This window comes from Balaenoptera borealis, assembly GCF_965194805.1.
Source record: "Balaenoptera borealis genome assembly, chromosome: 11".
Lineage (NCBI taxonomy): Eukaryota > Metazoa > Chordata > Mammalia > Artiodactyla > Balaenopteridae > Balaenoptera > Balaenoptera borealis.
The window spans coordinates 42,847,748-42,868,077 of record NC_138868.1 but is presented as its reverse complement, the minus strand read 5'-3'; the positions used below and the strand labels follow the sequence as shown (position 1 = coordinate 42,868,077).

General features: G+C 46.5%; 1 protein-coding gene across 2 annotated transcripts in view; it reads left to right on the top strand.

The window, feature by feature from the left end:
* Positions 1 to 10,709: 10,709 nt before the first annotated feature.
* Positions 10,710 to 20,330, top strand: part of SPON1 (spondin 1) — a 271,002-nt gene continuing 261,381 nt past the window's right edge. For both annotated transcript variants that reach the window (XR_014231404.1, XM_082341465.1), the window contains exon 1: positions 10,710 to 11,177. Coding sequence is in view for 1 of the 2 variants with exons in the window: in XM_082341465.1 (XP_082197591.1) it covers positions 10,940 to 11,177 (238 nt within the window). In the remaining variant the exon portion in view is untranslated. The remainder of the gene's footprint in view (positions 11,178 to 20,330) is intronic.

Below are 20,330 nucleotides of genomic sequence, written 5' to 3'. Positions count from 1 at the left end.
TTAACTGGGTAGCTCTATCTTGGGGTCTCTTGTGAGGTAGCAGGCAGAATATCAGTAGGGGCTGCAGTCATCTAAAGGCTTGACTGGGGCTGGAGAATTCACTTCCAAGACAGCTCACTCACAGGGCAGGAGATTTCAGTTCCTGTTATGTAGGTCTCTCCATAGGGTTGCAGGAGTGTCCTCATGACATGGCAGCTAACATCCTCCAGAATGAGCTATTAAGAGAGCAAGGACGAAGTCACAGTGCCTTTCATGACCTCATTTCTGAAACCACATACCATAACTTCCGTATTATTATAGTCATTAGAAGCGGGTCACTGGGTCTGGCTCACCCTCAAAGGGAGGGAAATTAAGCTCTCCCTCCTGAAGAAAAATATCGAAAAATGTGTGGACATATTTAAAACTCACCATAGTCTGCTTCTTGTAAGAGACTTAGGCTTGTTCTAGAAGGATCCTAGGGAAGTAGTTCTTATTTCAATAAAAAGAAAATTTTCCTAATAATTAGAGTTGCATAAAAGAATGGGAAGGGCTTTTTCTTCACTTGAGAGATCCAAAAAGAATCTGAACAATTAACTGGAGATGTGACATTCATTCTTTTATTCAACAAATATCTGTAGAGCATTTACTATGAGTCACGTTCTGTGGAAGAGCTGTAGATGCAATAGTGGGCAGGACAGAGATGGTGCCTGCACTCATGAAGTTTACACTGTACTAAGAGAATCAACAAGTACACCAGATAATTACAGGTTGTGATGAGTGTTATGAAGGCAAAAAATAAATAGGCTACTGTAATATCAACTAAGGTTCTAGGGAGATACTTTGTTTTATAGAGTTCACAAAAGAGAAATGTTTGAACAAGATAATCCTATAGATTCCTCCCAGTATGGTGGTGGTCATTCATCCATTCCTTCATCCATTTTTTAATTCATTCAACAGATACTTACTGAGTGTCTACTATGTGCCAGGCACTGGGCAAGGTACTAGGGATACAAAGCAAACAGTTCTGCCTTTTAAGGATCCTGGGGTCTTGTGAGAGATAACAAGATGTATACATTAATGATGATCCCATGTGATAAGTGCTACAGTGGTTATGTACATGGAGCCTGAGGCACACAGCAGAGAGAACCCTTCCTGGGGTGTTGGTGAAGGCTTCTTGGAGATACCATTTGAGCTGGGCTTTTACGGATGGGGAAGGGGACTGACAGCATAAGAATCTTTCTAAAAGGTCAGCATCCCAGATGCCAGGACTTATTAAGAAGAACGAAGGAACAGAGACGAAAGTGAAATGTAAGTTTAATGAGTTAATGGAGCTTGATGAATGAACGCACTCTGTATTCTGGCTCTTGTACCACTGTATTAAATGCACTGGGCTGACAACGAAAGCTCATTTCACATTTGAAACTTCTCAGGAGAAACTCCAATACTACAGGCTTATCACAGTTCTGCTCTTGTCACAGCAGCTTCCCCCATGATTCCCTGCCACAAACTTTCTGCTCCAGACGAGGTAGCCCCCTCATTACTCCGCCACTGTTCCATGCTCCTACAGTCAGTGCTACTCAGGGTGCCTTTCTCCCTCATCTCTACAAATCTGACCCCTCCGTCAGGTCTCACTGTTTCCCTGAAACTTTTGGACCCCTCAAGCCTGTGGGAATTTCTCCCACTGGGCAAGGAACACAGAGACCATTTGTCTTGGTTCTTAATTGGCCCTGAAATGTCTCTTGTAGATCTTCATGGGGTCTCAAATAGATTGTGACCTTGGGCAAGCTAGTCGCCTAACCTCTCTGTGCCTCAGTTTACTCATCTGCAAAATGGGGGTAATAAAATTATCCAGGTTGTTTTGAGGATTACATGAGTCTATACATGTGAAGCATTTAGATCACCACTCCCTGGCTCATAGTAATCATGTTACAACTGTCTGCTGTGATTATTACAGCCCTTTAGAGATAAAGAGGCGTGCCCTCCTGTCCTCAGGGACTCAATAAAGGGCTCAGAATTGTCAGTGTCGCCACGATCTGATGAATGAATAAAATGTGTTTTATTCTTACTCCCTCTTAGTGCTCAGACCAACAGACTTGGTTCCAATTTTCTAAGAGAAATAATTTGGGGGCTGAATTATGTTCTGGGGACTTTTTTTTTTTTCACAGGTCCTAGCTCTTTGGGTTGTGTATATGAAGTAACAGTTGGATGCAGCTTATTTAAAGCCACAGCACAGTCCGTAAACCTGACACTTCAGCAATTATATTTTCCAGATTGGGAGAGGTGCAAAACTTGGGCCACAGATAATTGGAAGGCAAAGAAAGCCTTTTTTTATTTGCAGCACATGGAAACATACCCACAATTGAATGTATATCATCTCACACCATCGCCCATGGCTTCTCTTCTTGAGTTCATTATCTCAGGAAGTTATACCACCGGTGACACCCCTCACCCCCATGGCTCATGTGAGAGCGCTCAAAGTCATCGCTGACTCCCTTCTCCCCTCCTGCACATCCCCATGCACGGAGCCCTATTCACCCTACTTCCTTAACAACACTCCAGGTCATCCCTTCCTCTCGAGCTTTAGTGCATGGCCCTCCTCTGGACTGCTGTTAAAGCCTTTTAGCATGTATCCCTGCCCCCAGACTCTCACTGACAGTTCATCTTTTATAAAAAAAGCCTTTTATGGTGCCACTGAAAAGATCATTCTATCACCTCAAGGACACATCCTGGCTTTTCACACCTCTCTGCCTTTGTACTAGCTGTTCCCCTTGCTAGAATACCTATTCCCCTTTTCCAACTGGCAAGTTCTTATCTATCTTTCAAGAAGGTTTTGAGTGCCTTTTCAAATGTTACCTTTTCCTGGGCCCTCACCCAAGCAGAATTAGTCACTCTGCTCTGTGCTTTCATTAATACTATCTGATTTTTCAACTTACAAATATCTGCTTTATCTCTCTCTGCAGCTTTTTGAAGGCAGGAATTATGTCTTGTCTCTGTAAAACTTTCCTCCCAGTTAATCAATAAATGTTTGTTGAATGAAAAGATTGAATATCACAAAAATTCATTAAATACATAGTTCCTTCAGACACTTTATTCTAAACACAGTGGAAAACTCAGTGACTGTTTCTCAAAGAACAAACAATCTAGTCTATAGTAGCTCCAAGGAGGTGACCTGAAGAGTGCCTGGAGAGTGCCTTACTGAATATTACTGCATGTTCAGTTTACTGTCACCGGGTGGCAGTAGTGTGCCATGGTCATGTGGTGAAGTTCCAGAACTTCAAAAAGGTGGCTGCGTTTGGTCGGGGTTGCTAGATTAATAGCAAGCAAACCACAGGGGAAATGTGGGCTGTGTCCACATTCTGGACATGGCTGGATTTGCAAGAGCTTTTTCTTGAGAGCTGCCCATATCTGTACCTGGCATAGGCTATATGGCATTCAGACATGATGCTCTCTCTAATCTATAAACCCAAAGCAGGGAGAATGAGACATCTCCAGCTTGGGACCAGGCCTACATCTTAGAAGATGCCCCCGCTGCTCACTTCTCTTTAACTTCTTCCAGTGGTGAGCTTCCATTCAGCTGTGCAATGACAGGGACCTTACGGATGGCTTCTGTCTATTTCAGTTCACACAGTGGCTATGACAATTAGGAGGTCTTAGGTGACTTCTGTTGGAGCAGTTTCAATAAAGACTCGTGAACTGTTCCCAAAGTTTACTGCAAGGAAAAACGAACGGAAACTGAGGGGGCAGAGACAACAAGGGAGAACAACTCTTTCAAAAGTCTGCCTCTGAAGCATAGCGAGAGAACAGCTGGAGAGAGCGAGGAGGGTGGTGAAAGGTCCAGTGTCATGCCCAGTGCCACCTCAACCCACTCCTCCACTTCTGCTCCCATCCCAGGATGGGGGAGGCTCCCCAGGTCTGCAGGCTGAGGACGTGGACAGGAAGGGAAACTGAACTACATAAGAGCAGGAGAGAGGCTCACAGCTAGACGAGTGGTCAGCAGAAGGCAGGAGGGAATGAGGACAGGAGCGCAAGCAGGGGATCAGCCTTGGAAGAACAGAAGAGTAAAAACCCTTCTTCCCTTGAAGTGAGAAGTGAACTTGGGTTTCTCCAGAGTTTGGCTTGATGATAGAGGAGGTAGCAATTTGAGGACGTCCATGCCTAATGTCCTCTCTTTGGGGGGTGAAATAAGAGACCAGGTTACCCCCCAAAGAGCGATTATAGCAAAAGTGATACGGCAGGCTTAATAAAAATGATGAGGACTAGAAGGAAGAGAGAAGGCACTGCAAAGAATGGGAAAGGAAGCCGGTTAAGAACTACGGTTAAGAGTAGAATTCATGAGTTTGTAGTAATGCAACTGGCAGTTACCAGGTTTTCTGCAGCAGAAATCAGAAGTCGGGGATAATTCCATTGTTCTGCTTAGTTGATCTAGGGTTGGGGGTTAGTTAGAGAGGAGGTAGAAAAATAAAAGAGGCGACCTAATGAAGAATGTTGGTGAGGATGTGATTAAAATGGTTAAGCATAGTGTCCAAACTGGGTGGGGAAGGAACTGACAAGATGGGCTGGGAAAATCCGAACTGATTAAGCAATTGCAGGTCTCAATGACACAGCGGTCAATGCAAGGGGGTGAGACAATGGGACAGCTGGGAGTGGAATGAGAGAGGACCATTGGGAGCCAGTATTTCCAAAGCTGAGGATAGTTTCTGCAGGGGAGGGCTGCTGATATGGAAGGACCCAAGCTCTCTGGAATAGAGGAGGTTAGAGGGATGGCTGAGTATCAGTACAGACTCTCTAGTCTCCCAAGACTACAGCATGAGTTAGGATGGGCAGGAAGCCACTTGCAGAGTTCTTTGTGGCTGCAGAGAGTGACGTGAGGCTATAGATGAAGGAAGTAGGTTGAGGGAGGATGAAGGAGTGTAAATTGGATGCTGTGAGCTTTCAAGTAAGAGGGACTTTTGAAGGCTATTCTAGGATGCTGATCTGGATGGGGCAGTGAAAAATAGGTAGAGAAATGCTCCAGAGAGTAGAGGGAAGTGTAAAACTGAATGGAGACCAAAGGACTGGAGAGATCAGGTGAATGGAGGAACTCATACCTTGGGTGGAGTTGTAGGATGGACCCAATCAGTTTCAGAATTCCAAAGGTAGTGTAATTATATATGATTTGGCCAATGCCTAGAATATAACAGGTGCTGGATAATATCTCTTCACTTAATTAATGTCTTTTGCTTTTAGAATTCTTAAAAATTGTACTTTTATATTCACCTTCCATAACTTAGTCTCAGAGCTTACTGGGTCCCTGGTGGACAGCTTCCAGGCGGATCACAGATAGATTGTTCAGTGCAATTCGACTTTCTTCGTTCATTGTCCATCTGCTTTCTTTTTCTAAAAACCCCTTCCCATAAAACTTCTGAGTATAACTCTATGAGTTATGGAAACAAAGACATAACATTTCTGGATTCTTGTTCTAAACTAATAAAATAAGAGTAACAATGCTAACTAGTTTTTTTTTTTGGTGAATCACTTTGAAGTTTACAAATTGTTATCTCAATTACTTGTTTATTTCTCAAAACCCCAGGAGGTAGGCAGGATGGGTATTACTGTTCCCAGTTTTTTTTAAAAAAATTAATTAATTAATTTATTTATTTTTGGCTGTGTTGGGTCTTCATTTTTTTTTTAAAATAAATTTATTTATTTATTTATTTTTAGCTGTGTTGGGTCTTTGTTTCTGTGTGAGGGCTTTCTCTAGTTGCAGCGAGCGGGGGCCACTCTTCATTGCAGTGCACGGGCCTCTCACTATCAGGGCCTCTCCTGTTGCAGAGCACAGGCTCCAGACGTGCAGGCTCAGTAGTTCTGGCTCACGGGCCCAGTTGCTCCGCGGCATGTGGGATCTTCCCGGACCAGGGCTCGAACCCGTGTCCCCTGCATTGGCAGGCAGATTCACAACCACTGTGCCAGCAGGGAAGCCCGGGTCTTTATTTCTGTGCGAGGGCTTTCTCTAGTTGCGGCAAGTGGGGGCCACTCTTCATCGCGGTGCGCGGGGCTTTCACTGTTGTGGCCTCTCTTGTTGCAGAGCAGAGGCTCCAGACGCGCAGGCTCAGTAGTTGTGGCTCACGGGCCTAGTTGCTCCGTGGCATGTGGGATCTTCCTGGACCAGGGCTCAAACCCGTGTCCTCTGCATTGGCAGGCAGATTCTCAACCACTGCGCCACCAGGGAAGCCCCTGTTCCCAGTTTTGTACATAACACTTTAGACAGGACCTGTGAGCTCCCAAGACCGCTCAGCTTCACAGCTGAAAAGTGGGAAAGCCAGACGGAAGCCTTGCACCTCAAGTCTGAATTATAAGCTGCGGTTCCCTAAACTGTAGTTTGAATTTGCTCAAAGTGCAGATTCAATAGGTCTGGGATGGGGTTTTGGAATTTGCATTTGAGGCAAACATCTGATGCGTGTGTTTCAATGACCATACTCAGAAAAACAATAATCTAGAAACTTCTTTCTCCCCTCTCTCTTAAAAGAACAACAACAACAAAAACAACCACCAAAACAAACAAAGAGGATGATCTCACCTCTTACCAATCAAAGGAATTTTTTTTTTTCTTAGAGAAGTGGAGCCCCCAGCTCTTCTCTTCTGTGACCTACCCACACACACTGATAAAGTTAATTATCTGCCCTGGCTAAATGACTTTCCCTAGCAACACCCTAGCAACTAACATCAGCTCTGCCTTAGGCTACAAAACTGGAAAGAGATTTCTTGAAGTCCGGTGTATTTTACAACAAAACAAAACATCTGAACAGGAAATGAAACAAAGTAAACTGGATTCATTACTAAGGAGATGAGACACAGACATACAAGACAGTTCATGACAATCCACTGAACACAATAGTCAAAATAAGAAACTTTCTTCTCACAAGTTCTACTGAAGTCCAGAGGAGGGACTGCAAGATCTCATCCCACGGAGGAGAAGAGAATTTAAATGGGCAGAAGGAGGGAGGACACCCTAGGTGATGGGAAAGCTCTAAGCAAAGGTGCCAAGTCAAGTATGAAAGTGCGGGACACAGGGAACCCAGCTGGGAAGCACTGGGAGCTCAGTCTGGGATCTGTGACCAGATCATGGAGGGACTTGAAGGTCACTTGAAGAACTTGGGCTGCATCAGAGGGTCCTGGGAGGCTGTTAAAGACGTTTTATTCATCGAACAAATACTTACGGAGCCAGGCATCATGATATGCATGGAGGATACAGTGGTGATCCCCAGAGACAGTCCCTCCCTTTATGGAGCTTGGACTCTAGTGATGGAGACAGACACTGAACAAATACAAAATGTAAAAATCAGACATAAAAGTGAATAGGTAATTATAAATCTTGAGAATATTAAGAGAAAGATATCAAGTTCCAGGAGAACATATAAAGAGAGGCAGGACCTATTCTGGGAAATCAGGAAGGACTTCTCTGGGGAAGCAGTTTTGCACTGAGATCTGAAGGGTGCATAGGAGTTGGCTGGGAGAGGGTGGGAGGTGGGAGAGACGAAAGCACTGGATTCCAGGCAGAGAGAACCGCACAGGCAAAAGTTCATAAACCGGAAAAGCCATGGTGGCCGGAGCCCATGAGAAAAGGGGTACATGGTCTTCAAAGGCGGATCAAACAGGGCCTCAGAGGCCATGTTAAAGATTCTTTGTTCTGAGAGCTCTGAAAAGCCACTGAAAAAGGATTTTAACCTCAGGATTGACATTCAAATCTGCATTTTAAAAAGGATCACTCAGTCTTCAGCTCAGTAGATGGGATTGGAGGATAGTAAGAGTAGATGTGGGCAGCCCAATTAGGAGGCTGAGAGATGATGACAGCTCAGACTGGTGTGGTGGCAGAGGAGTTGGGGAGAAGTGGACAGATTCAAGAAGGAGTTGGAAGCCAGTGATTTCGTGATGGATTGGATGTGTGGAGAGAGAGCGGCATTCTGATGTGACAGTAGAGCTGGGTTAGGGAAGTTTAACTTCTGTGGTGGGATTACAGATCCATGGGCTGCTTAGAGTCTGCTGTCATGGCCCAGATGATGGGGTCACCACTGCGTAGAGGGAAGAACCCTATTTTAGTGTTGGTGAGGACTGTTTTGAATCCTGGTTCTTTTTCCCCTTACTAGCTGTGGCACCCAGACAGGTAAATTTTATAGGTTCCTAATCTGGAAAATAGCAGAGAGGAGGGGACCTCCTACATCACATGGTTTTCCTGTCAATGCTGAATGAGAAATTAACTGTTATATCCCTCCCTGCTGTGTTCTGCCCACCTCCCTGTTAGATTTGAATACGCTGATTTAGATGAAAAGACTTTCAGGAACACATAATTGAGCTATTGGATGTAAAATAAGCTCCGTGAAGACAGGAGCCACATTTTATTTATCTCTGTAGTTTCCTGTCCTCTGAGATAAGATCGGGTACACTCTCATGAACAGCTTATTTTGTAGCATATATATCACCGTTATGATTGGAAAAGATTCGTGTAACTATGTATTTAATATTTGCCTCTGCCCCAGATTGTAAGATCCACTAAGGCAAGTAATTTATTTGTCCTGTGTCCCAGTGCTGAGCACATGGAAGGCATTGGACATGAATGAATGAATGAATGAATGAGTGAATGTTTGTTCCCTCTGGTACCCACTACTCAGCACAGACTTGGCCCCAAATCTATACTCAAGGAAAGCTTGCTGGATGCATGGGACTGTGCACCATGGAGTCTATGTGAGCCCTGAGCCAGTCCGGTCATGCTGGAGATCATTCACTCAGGACGCAGAGGTGAATCTATCTGAATGTCACCTCCATGAAGGAAGGCTGGTAGCTGGAGCAGGTGCTGCTGAGCGTCAAGGAGGGTCAGGCTAAGAAAAGAGCATAATTGCCTTCTGCAAAGGGGCCCTGTCAGAGGACCTCTGAGAGAAGGCGCCAAGTGAATAGTGGCAGTGAGAGTCCCAGCACAAGGACTGAGGGCAGGCGAGGAGGAATGGAGGCCTCCAATGCAGATGGCTCCTCTGGGCTGTTTGTTAGTGACGTCAAAGGAAAGCAAAGGAGATGAATTTTTTTTTTTTTAAAGAATTCTTTTCATCATTACTTAACAAAGAACATTTTTTTTAAAATTTATTTATTTTTGGCTGTCTTGGGTCTTCGTTTCTGTGCGAGGGCTTTCTCTAGTTGCGGCAAGCAGGGGCCACTCTTCATCGCGGTGCGCGGGCCTCTCACTATCGCGGCCTCTCTTGTTGCGGAGCACAGGCTCCAGACGCGCAGGCTCAGTAGTTGTGGCTCACGGGCCTAGTTGCTCCGCGGCATGTGGGATCTTCCCGGACCAGGGCTCGAACCCGTGTCCCCTGCATTGGCAGGCAGATTCTCAACCGCTGCGCCACCAGGGAAGCCCAGGAGATTGCTTTTTAAATGCAGGCTCTTGAAGCGTGTTGACAGTCCAGGGGAAGGAGGGGGTACGTAACCAAAGCTTCTGAGAGCACTTGGGATGCTTGTGCACACTGAGGGGAGGCAGAGGCATTAAGGCATCCCCAAAGTGGGCTTGGTCTCCTTTACTGTGCTACCCAGGGCCAGCCCAGACCCACCCATTGAGCCTGGGGGTGGGTGTGGGGAGACACTGGAGACCAGGCCCAGTATTTTATATGGGTCATTTCATTTAACTCTAGCACCCTGTAGCGGAAGGGTGTATTAGCCCAGAGGCACACACGCACCCTTTCTGAGCATGAAACTGAAACTTGGAGAGCTTAAATGACTTGCTCAAGTCTCACAGTGGGTGAGCGACAGGACTAATGTTTGATTCAAGTCTGTGCCCAGGGGAACAGTGGGAGAGATTCCTGCACCTGGCCTTCTCCTGTCTGGCTTTGGGGTTGAGCCTGAGGCTCTGCCCAGTGAGCGCTTAGGCTCAGCTCCTCTCCAAACATCTGTCCCTGGGGACTAGGAACCTGAACTAAAATCTAAGCCAAGAAAACGCAGGCTTTTCTCTGAAACTTTCAAAACCCCTTTCCAGGGCTCTGTGAGGACTCCCATGGGCTTTAGGCACTTTTGTCTTCGGGGGCTCCTCCCTTCATAAAACAACAGTAAACACTATATTTTATGACTCTGTAGGTACAAAGACAAATATATTAATAAATACTATATAGTGAAATATTTTATTGGACCTAGAGTTTTTTTTTTCCTTCTGATTTTAAAGAAAACATTTTCAGGAATCTCCAAAGGTATTACAGGCCATAGCACTGTGCCTACTGGGCCCAATGGATGAATCATTCTGTTCCTTTCCATCCTCCAGTCTGACCTGTTCCAGGTCAGAGAAGGGCAGTAGAGTCAGATAGCCATGGCATCTGGCCCTGCCTTAACTGGCCGAAAGCCTCAGTTTGCTCATTTATAAAATGAGTGAAAGTAATGTCACGTTTATTGTGTGAAGCGAGAGTGGAAAAGGTGAGCAGATATAGTAAGTAAACGGCCCAGAATATTGCCAGACACAGAGTAGGTGTGCAACAAAAGTTCTCAGTCTTTCCCTCCTTGGAGCACCCTTACTCCACAGGGTCCAGGGGGTTGGGGCAGCAGCCTCCTTGGTGGTGGGACAGAGTCCACAGTGTCCCTGTACCCTATGATTTCCTCGCCAGACCCTGGGAATCCAGCGTCGCAAAATAAACACGGCCGCGCCGCTAATCGCCAGCGCGGAAACAAAATAGCGCTGCGCTCGGGGATCTGGGCAGAATCAGCCCTCCCTCCTCCTCCTCCTCCTTCGCCGCCGCCCTCCCTTCCTCGCGCTGCTCGGCTCGCTCGGCTCAGCTCAGCGCAGCGCAGCTCGGCAGCCGCCAAGCCGAGGCGGCAAGGTCTCCCGGTCGCCAGCGCCGGCTCCGAGCTCCGCTACCCGCCCGGGCTCTGCCAGGTCTCGCTTCCGCGGGGACCCCTTCGAGCAGGAGTCGCGTGGGGAGCCGGCGGCCAGGCACAAAGTTGGGGGTCCGCGAGGATGAGGCTATCCCCGGCGTCCCTGAGGCTGAGCCGGAGTCCAGCGCTGCTGGCCCTGGCGCTGCCCCTGGCCGCGGCGCTGGCCTTCTCCGACGAGACCCTGGACAAAGTGTCCAAGTCGGAGGGCTACTGCAGCCGCATCCTGCGCGTCCAGGGCACGCGGCGCGAGGGCTACACCGAGTTCAGCCTCCGTGTGGAGGGCGACCCTGACTTCTACAAGCCGGGAACCAGCTACCGCGGTAAGTGGCCCTCCGTGGCGTTGAGGGCGCGGGACCCGGCCCCCGGAGGGCGCCGACCGCGCGGTGCGGGAGGAGGGCGCGCGGTTCTCAGGCGCACAGCGCGGGCGCAGCCCGGTAAGGGCCCTTCTGTCCTGGATGCCCTCAGCCCTTTTAGCCCCGAGCCAGTGACCGGGGCCGTCGCGGGCCACAGCCAGGAGATGCAGCTCCCACGTCCGACGCGCGGTTCCCGGGCATGGGCTGTAGCGGAGCGACGCGTCACTCTGGCCTGGCTGGGAGGGAACCTGGCTTCTTCCCCCGCCGGCTCTAAGAGAGAAGTGGAGACTCGCCGTTCTCCAGATCCGTCTCTGGAGTGGAGCGGACCCTGGCTTCTCTTAGTCGGGTCCCAGGCAAGGTGGTGACTCCGGCTTTCCCCACTCCCATCCCTGAAAGAAAGGAAACCAGCTTCTCGCTGACCGGTCCCCAGTGGGATGGTCACTCCAGCTTCCCCGGGCAGATCCCTACAGGAGAAGGGACTTCGGCTTCTACTTTAACTGGTCCCAGGGCACGAGGAGGAGGGGAGAGGAGCCTGAAGCTTTTCGGAAGGGTCCCTGGAAAGAACTCCAAATTATTCTCCGATGGTCCCAGGCGAGGGAGAAGACTCTGGATTTCTAAGACAGGCTCCCAGTGGACAGGGAGCTCTAGGTAGTTTCGGACAGGGAAAGGGAATCCGATGAAGACGGAAGGGAAGCCCGGATTTCCGAGGCCTGCTCCCTGGAGGCCGGGACCTTGGCTCCCGCAACGCCAAGTCTCAGTGCCCCAGGGATGCCGTTCCTACGCTCCTCAGCTGAGAGCCGGCTTTCGGGAGCGCAGAGAGGGGATGTCCAAGCAAGTGAGCGCCTCCCAGGCAGGACAGGCAGCTCGACCCGCACAGACCTGAAGATCACTGACGCCTTCCCCAGGGCCCACCGCCCCTCTCTTCAGCCGGGTCATCTCCCCAGACATCTTTTCCCCGTGCTGCAGCTGCCCTTCTCCAGTCGTGAACCAGGACGTCGGGCAGGGAAGGAAGCCTGCCTGGCCTCACCGGGGCCCCGCGGGCGGGGAGTGACAGGGCGCGTGTCCCTTCACCCCTGCCCCTTCAAAAGTCAATTCTAGGGCCAAGCAGGAAGAGAGGGGCTTTGGGGCACCGAGTGGGGTGCTCTTCCATCCCCACTTTCCCGGTTCCTAAGCATCTCGGGAGGAAGCAATGGGAACAACACTGGAGAAAGTTTGGGGCAGTGTCAGCGGCGGCCCGGGCCACACAGGCGACCAGGAGCGGGAGCAACCCTTCTCAGAACGCTTCCTCCGTTTTCCCGAGTTCGTGTTCCCGACTTTCTTCACCTGGAGCTACCCAGAGCGGGCTTCCCGGCATAGTCTGCACGTGGATGCGCTCAGCGCCGGGCGGGCAGCCCCTGCAAGCCGGCACGGGTCGGCGGGATGCTGGCTACTCCGCGGAGACAGGCGGGGTGGGGGTGGGGTGGAGAACACCCGGCCCAGCCCCGGGGAGCTGGCGGCGGGTTGGCTGGGCTGCCCTGAGAACCTACAAGCGGCCGCAGCCTCTCCTCGGAGCTGGGAAGCAGCCAGTCCTCTCCGTGGACTGGAGGGAAGTGGGCGTAACCCCGCTGGCCTCTTGAGTCCTCCCCCAAACCGAGGGCCTGCGTTCCCTAGGAAAACTGTCCCGGCTCCACGTGGCAGGGAAAGAGGTGGCTCTGGAGTCAGGCGGACCGGGGTTTAGTAGCTGTGTGACCTTGTTCGAGTCCTTTAATTTCTCTGAACCTGTTTCCCAGCTATTGAAAACAGCTGTTTATCCAACCACCCTGGGCGGTTGTAGGGAGTGAATGAGTGCATAAAGATGAGCATGTCTGAGCTACAGCGGGCCCCCAATATATGCTAGTTTGAGCTGGCTATGGGGTCCTAATGGTTTAATAATGGAGGGATGTGCCTGGTCAGATTTGTTTCTGGGGTGTGTGTGTGTGTGCGTGTGTGCATGCGTTTAAAAGTAGGTTTTTTTCAGCACTCCTTTCAGCCAGTCTACCAGTGAATGCCAGTTACCTGGGTCCTCATGAAATAATTGAATGAATGAATGAATGATTTCTCCATATCATGAGGCTTGCCTTAGACTATTCCTAGTTTAGGACCAGGAGGATTTCTTTTTTTCTTTTTTTAATTTTTTGGTCGCACTGCATGGCAAGTGGGATCTTAATTCCCCGACCAGGGATTGAACCCGTGCCCCCTGCAGTGGAAGCGGGGAGTCACAGTGGTCTTAACCACTGGACCGCCAGGGAAGTCCTGGGAGGATTTCTTTTTTGGGTAATTCAGGCTAGTCTGCTGCGCAGGCCAAGAGTCCTTCTGGGTTTCTTTTCCCACTTGAATCCTCCCAGTTTGTCCAAGCACTGGCAGCAAGTGGCCCCAGCACTGAGACAGAGATGCATCTGGGATTCACATAGACAGAGAGGTTCCATGACTGCTTAAGTATCCATGGCCAGCAGGTGGAAACGGGCTAGTAGGGAGGGGAGCACTAGACTTTCACCTTGTACGTTATTCCAGCCTAAAAAGTTAGCCTTTGGGACTGTGACATCCGACTCAGGCTGTTGGTGGGCAATCATCTTATCTCCTTTCTGGTGACTAAGAGATCCTGAACGAAAGATCTTGCAGGAACCATGCTAAGGCCCTCTGAGTAAAATACTCTGCGATTAGCAAACCTGATTCTGCCGCTCAGAGTTAGGAAGAAAAGGGCACTGGCCTAGTTTGTGACATTTTCTGTTGGCTTATACTTTCTTAGAATAGTTATATTAGAAGTAAATCTAATACATTCTGCTCTAGGTATTGACTTAAGGCTGTGGAAATTAACATTCCCCTGGTGTTCTGTTTGCTGTTTCATTTTTTCCTGAATTAGGGCCCCTCACAATCGTTGGAATCAATGGCTTGTTTTCCTGCCGCAAACCTTTGTCCTCAGTATTCTAGTTCATCCCCAAAGAGCTTCTGCTCTCCATGCCCCCCACCCCAGCATATCCTTTAGGTATTCTAGACTGGAATAAAATGGTCACTATTAAGAAAAATATTGAAACATGGGGTTTCTTCTCAACAGCCAGGATCCAGCTGAGATGATGATTCAGCCTTTTTCCAAGTTGTTAGTACTATATTGACTGCCTTCTCTCTCCCACCACATCTCTCTACTCTCCCTCCCTCTTCCCCCCAATCCTCCTCCCTCTGCAATAATTGTGCTTTAGAAAGCTCTGAAAGGCCTGCTCTGTTTCTGACCACGGCCTCCTTTGAAAAAGAGATTACAGTGATTAAAAATAACAAGTTGAGGATCCTCAAGGGGCTTCCCTTATAGGAGGACAATTTGCAGGACCAGCCATTCCCAGATCCCAATTTCAAGCCAAATAGAAGAAAATCAGCTGAAATGTTCAAGAATTGATTGAAAATAAAAGAAGCTCTTTTGTCTGTCCAAAGGTCTGTTTATTAGGAAAATAAAGCCAGACCCTGGCTAATGAGAGTGGCTTTTCCTAGATGCTCTTTAAAGGGAAATTTCAAGGAACTTGATGGGGAAAGAATGTCCAGTGGAGATTATAAATACTTGTCCAACTTCAAGCATAATTGAGGGATTTATTCTAAACCGGGAGGTTTGGAGACCTCCAAAGCTGCTTTGCCTTCTTTTTCTTTGTCTCTCTTTGGGGCACACACTGCCATAAGAATGTGTGTTTCAGAGTGTCCCACCTCCGCCTGGTAGAAAGAACACAGGCTTTGATGTTGGCTGGGTCTGTTTCCACTTCAGCTCAGTCACACATTCACTCTGTGACCTCAGGCAGGCAGCTTTACCTCTCTGAGCCACAGTTTCTCCAACTGTAAAATGAGGCTGCTTCTCCCACCGCCCACAGAGTAGCTATGAGAATTAGAAATAATCCATGTCAAAAGAAACTGTCATACAGTAGGATATATATATATATATATATATATACACACACATACACACACACGCACACACACATATTATGAGATCATTATTTATTTTGGAAATAGAAAAATACTTGGCAGCTAGCACTGGATGAGACATTGTGTTAAGTACTTCCTACGCATCTCACTTATTCCTTCCAGTACTTTGGGGCAGTTTATTATTTTTATTTTATAGATGAGGACACTAAATCTCAGAGAGGTTTAGTAACTTGCCCATGGTCACACAGCTATAATCAGTGGAGTCAGGATACAAACTTAGGGATGTCTAACTCCTAAATCTCTGCTCTTAACCAGTCTTCTACACTGACTCAATAAAATAAATTAGGAGTAGACTGAATTCACCCAGCTACCCTCAGCCTTCTAGATGTTGAGTCTTTGTTGAAGGAAAACAGCAACAGCAAATCAAGATAATAACTGACAGGGCTTCCCTGGTGGCGCAGTGGTTAAGAATCCGCCTGCCAATGCAGGGGACACAGGTTCCATCCCTGGTCCGGGAAGATCCCACATGCCACGGAGCAACTAAGCCCGTGCTCCACAACTACTGAGCCTGTGTTCTAGAGCCCGTGAGCCACAACTACTGCGCCTATGTGCCTAGAGCCCGTGCTCCGCAACAAGAGAAGCCACCGCAATGAGAAGCCCCCGCTTGCCGCAACTAGAGAAAAGCCCGCGCACAGCAATGAAGACCCAACGCAGCCAAAAATAAAATTAATTAATTAATTTTTTTAAAAAAGATAATAATTGACATATCTTGGGACACAAAGTATGAAGTGGTGGGTCCTTATTTACATTTTCTTTTTATAGACTTCAGTATTGCATTTCCCCATAAACCAGAAGATTAATTTAGAAACACGAAGAACCTTGCCAATCTTTAGCCAATTCCTTTTGTTTGTGGGGAAACCAACAAATTGGAAATAAAAAAACCTAATTTGACTGTTGTTTTGTTTTTATATGCAGATATTATATGCCTGTAAAATTATATATTTGAAAAGTATATATGTAGAATCTGAAAATTTTAAGCTGGATAAGGTCTTTCAAATAAACTATTTCTTATCTAGTGTTTTTTTTTTTAATTAAGCACTGCTGATGATTAACTGTAATTAATTATAAGTGACACCCCACCTCTCCTCTTTTCTTTTTTTATTAGGTAACTTTAATTTTTTAACTTGTGCTCCCTTTTCATAAGTATTTAGTTCAAATAGATAATAAAAATTAAAAGATGCATGCATATCTACATGCTTAATAGTTGTGGGGATTGTTGCTTTGAGTTTCATGAAACAAAAAAAACCAGAACATACAAAAAAATGAAAGCATAAAAGTTGGAATTTTTCAAGGTTTAAAACTTGAGTACTTCCCATACACAGTTAAGTTGTTCCATTCCAGCTGGCTGACTCAACTGGAACAATGGGCTATAATTGCTGATATGTTTACAAACATGCCATTAGCTTGTTATACAGAATGTCAGATGTAGGTCAATACCAATTTCTGCAGGGAAAAAAAAAACTTACCATCTTGTATTAGTCAGGATACAGGCTAAGCTCATGTTACAAAGAGACCCCAAAATACAGTGTTTTAAACAAGAGATAAATGGGAAATCCAAGATGATGGGTGGCTTGTTCCACAAGGTCAATCAGTAACCCAGGTTCCTTCTGTCTTGTGCTCTACCATCTTCTAGCACTCTGCAGTCCAAAGGTAGCCACAAGTCACAGTACCTGAAATGTGGCTCGTCCAAATTGAGTTGTGCTGTAAACGTAAGATGCACACTGGTTGTTGAATAATTAGTATGAAAAAAGAATAAGCTTCTCATTAATAATATTTTATATTGATTACATGTTGAAGTTATAATTGTATACAGTAGGCTACATAAAATATATTGTTAAAATTAATTTTACTTGTTTTACATTTATTCCTACCAGCTACTTGTTAACAAGTAAAATGAATTTCCCCTGGCTTGAGCTTATTTCTATTGGACAGCACTGTTCTAGGGAGTTGTCCTCATCAGCATGGTGACAGCCAGCTCACTACCAACACATCTGAGTTCCAGTCAGCGTGCAGAGGGGAAAGAAAGTAGAGGCAAGCAGCTTTCTTTTAGTGATGTGACCCAGAAATCACAGCTAGCACTTCCAAACACACTCCCTTGCTAAGAATTTGGTCCCATGACCACACCTAGCTGCAAGGGAGTCTGGGAAAGATAGCATTTAGCTGGGCAGCCACATGCCCAGTGAAAACTTTGGGGAGGGATTTAGTTTTCAAAAGGATGAAGGTGAAAATGGATTTGGAGGGGCAGTTAGCCGTCTCTGTCACATGTTTTAATGCATAGTCATGTAAAAACAATGTTTCATGTTCTCTTTCTCAGTGATAGGTGGTCTAGGTGGGTCTTCTCAACAGCACGTGAATTGATATTCCTGCTAAATGAATCAGTAGGGGAAGGAGTGTTGATGTAGGTGTGTGTGCACGCACGCTTGTGTGTGGTGTGTTGATAGGGTTCATACTGAGAAGAAAAAAGGGGCCAATGTGCCAGAGTAGCCTGTTCTGTCTCACCCTCTTCCTTTGTCTCACCCTTCCTCAAGGAAGCAGCAAGGAAGGGAAGGAATGAAGGAAGAAGTGGATAAAGCAAGAAAATGCAAGAGAGGGAGAGGAAAAAGGAAAAGAGGGAGAAGAAGGAGGAGGAGAGAAAGGGGAAGGAGAAGAAAGAAATTAAGAGAAAATAAAAAAACCTCACTGGGATATATATTTAGAATGAAAAAGAAGAAATAATTTTACAGAGGAGTCCCATTTTTTTTTTTAGTTTTAAAGTCTTAATGAAGACTATCGTTCTCATTCTCTTAGTGAATAGATAAGTTCCCCCAAATCAGATCCCATTGATCATGCATTGTTTTATTAAGATTAATTTAAAATAAGTGCTCTTAATCTGCTGTGGAATTTACTAAATTTGCTGAGATCAAAATTTTTTAAATTGAAGTACAGTTGATTTACAATGTTGTGTTAGTTTCAGGTGTACAGCAAAGTGATTCAGTTAATACATATTAACTGAATATATATATATATATATATATATATATGTTCTTTTTCAAGAGAGGAGTCCCATATTGCTTGAGGGTTAGAGTCAAGAGGCACTATGGAAAGCAAAAATCACATAATTATTCCTTAAAAATCCTTTGCAATTTTACATAAACAATCACATGGATACTAGATTCAATCTAGCCTTATTTATGTGCCCCAGCAGATAGTTTTGTTAGTGGGGAATAAAAACAAACTGACATTTCTCAGTAAGTCCAGCACTTCTATTTTTCCCCCCAGCATTGGAAGAGACCAGTGTTTCCTCAGTTGAATCACTAGTAAAACCATTGGTTTGTTGGTCCTTAAACACTGACGTGACAAGGATGAAATACTCACTATCTGATGGACTAAGGGAACCCAGAGTTACAGCTCATGCTCCCTCACACATGCATGCATGTATTGAATACAGTGGCAAGTGGCCCAAATGATCTCAAGTATTATTTCCTTTCTCTGTTTTTTCTCTGATGGTGTGCAGTTGTGTCTGGTTCCTGTCATATGCACCTCTCTGGAGCACCTACAGTGTGAGAGAGCTCACTACATCACGTGAAGCTTTCTGTGTGGCTAGCTAGCTCATTTTTACTAGGTGTCTTGGCTGGGCTGGAGTTGAGGCTAGGATAGGAAAGGTAAGGAGTTAGGTAACACCACAAGAAGACCTTTGTGAGCTCTACATAGACCAGGCTTCTAACTTTCACAGAATATTCAAAACTGCCATGAAAAGTTGAGGGAAACTTTAAACAGGGGCCCGCTCACATCCACTGATTTGCTGAGGTCTAGGAGACCCGCGGGAAATAACTTGAATCCTGTCTACAGTTGTGGTTGAGATATTTGCAAACACAGACTAGGTGAGAGGGGGAAGGGCAGGGAAGGGCTGCAAGCACAAAATATTGTGTGGGGGGGGATGGGAGTGTGGGGAGGTGGGCAGACTCAGACAGGCGGGAAGAACTGAATGGGGATTCTAGGTGCTACAGGAAGCTCTGCTGGTGCTCTTCTTCTTCTCCCCTTCCTCCTTTTTTTCTTCTCCTTCATTTTCTTTTCCTCCTTTTCTTTCTTCTCCTCCCCCTCACAGCAGCAACCCTGACCTTTGAATTTTCCAAACACACCAAGCTCATTCCCACCCCAGGGCCTTTGTATATGCTTTTCTCCATGCCTAGAATGCTCTCCCCCAGATCTTTGGCTCACTCTTTGTCTTTTGAGTCTCAGCTCAGATGTTATCTCTTTAAAGAGGTTTCTCTGACCACCAATTTATGTTTCTCCTTACTTTTGCCTGGTTTTATTTTCTTCATACCCCTGAACCACTCTCTGAAATGATCTTTATCATCTGCCTCCTCGAGCTAGAATACAAGCTTTATGAGAGCAAGGACTTTGCCTTTCTGGTTTGCCGTTTTATCGCCAGCACCCAAAAGAGCGTGTGGCCATCACAGGCACTAAATCATTATTTATCGAAAAGTGAATGTATCATTTAAACCCCAAGAACCCCTCTAAAAGAGAGAAGTGAGATCTCCCTCTAAGAGAGCTGGATGGAAGGAAGGGAAAGCATTTCTCCCTCTGCCAGAGAGAGGTGAGGCCAAGGAATGGGGACAGATGGCAAGGATCTCCATGTGGTGGCAGCAGAGAGAAAGGATGCTCATTCAGTGCCCTGGGGGCTTTGGCTGGAGGCTGAGGGCAGGGAGATGCTCCGGGCCCAGGGTGAAGGCTGTTGGAAGCGAAGAGATCGGCAGTCATATGCATGGTGGGAAGCCGGATCGTTGATGGCTCAGAGGTGAAGAGCACAAGGACAGCAGGCAAGAGAGCAAAGGGAAGGAGCTGCCAGCCTCAGACACTGACTCTGATTACATGGAGAATAGGCAGAGGGGATTGTTGATCCATCAAACGTAGACACCAGTTATTAAAGTGACTTTCCCTGGAATCAGCTCTTTGTGGAGTCATTTGTGTGATTTCCAAACCTAGTTATGTGTCAGAATCACTTGGAAAGTTAAAAAAAATATATATATATATATATATATGAATATATATATATATATATATATATATATATATATATATATATATCTTCACTGGCTCCACCCCAACAAAGGGCTGGATTCCAGGAATCTATATTCTTTCTTTCTTCTTTTCTTTTTCTTT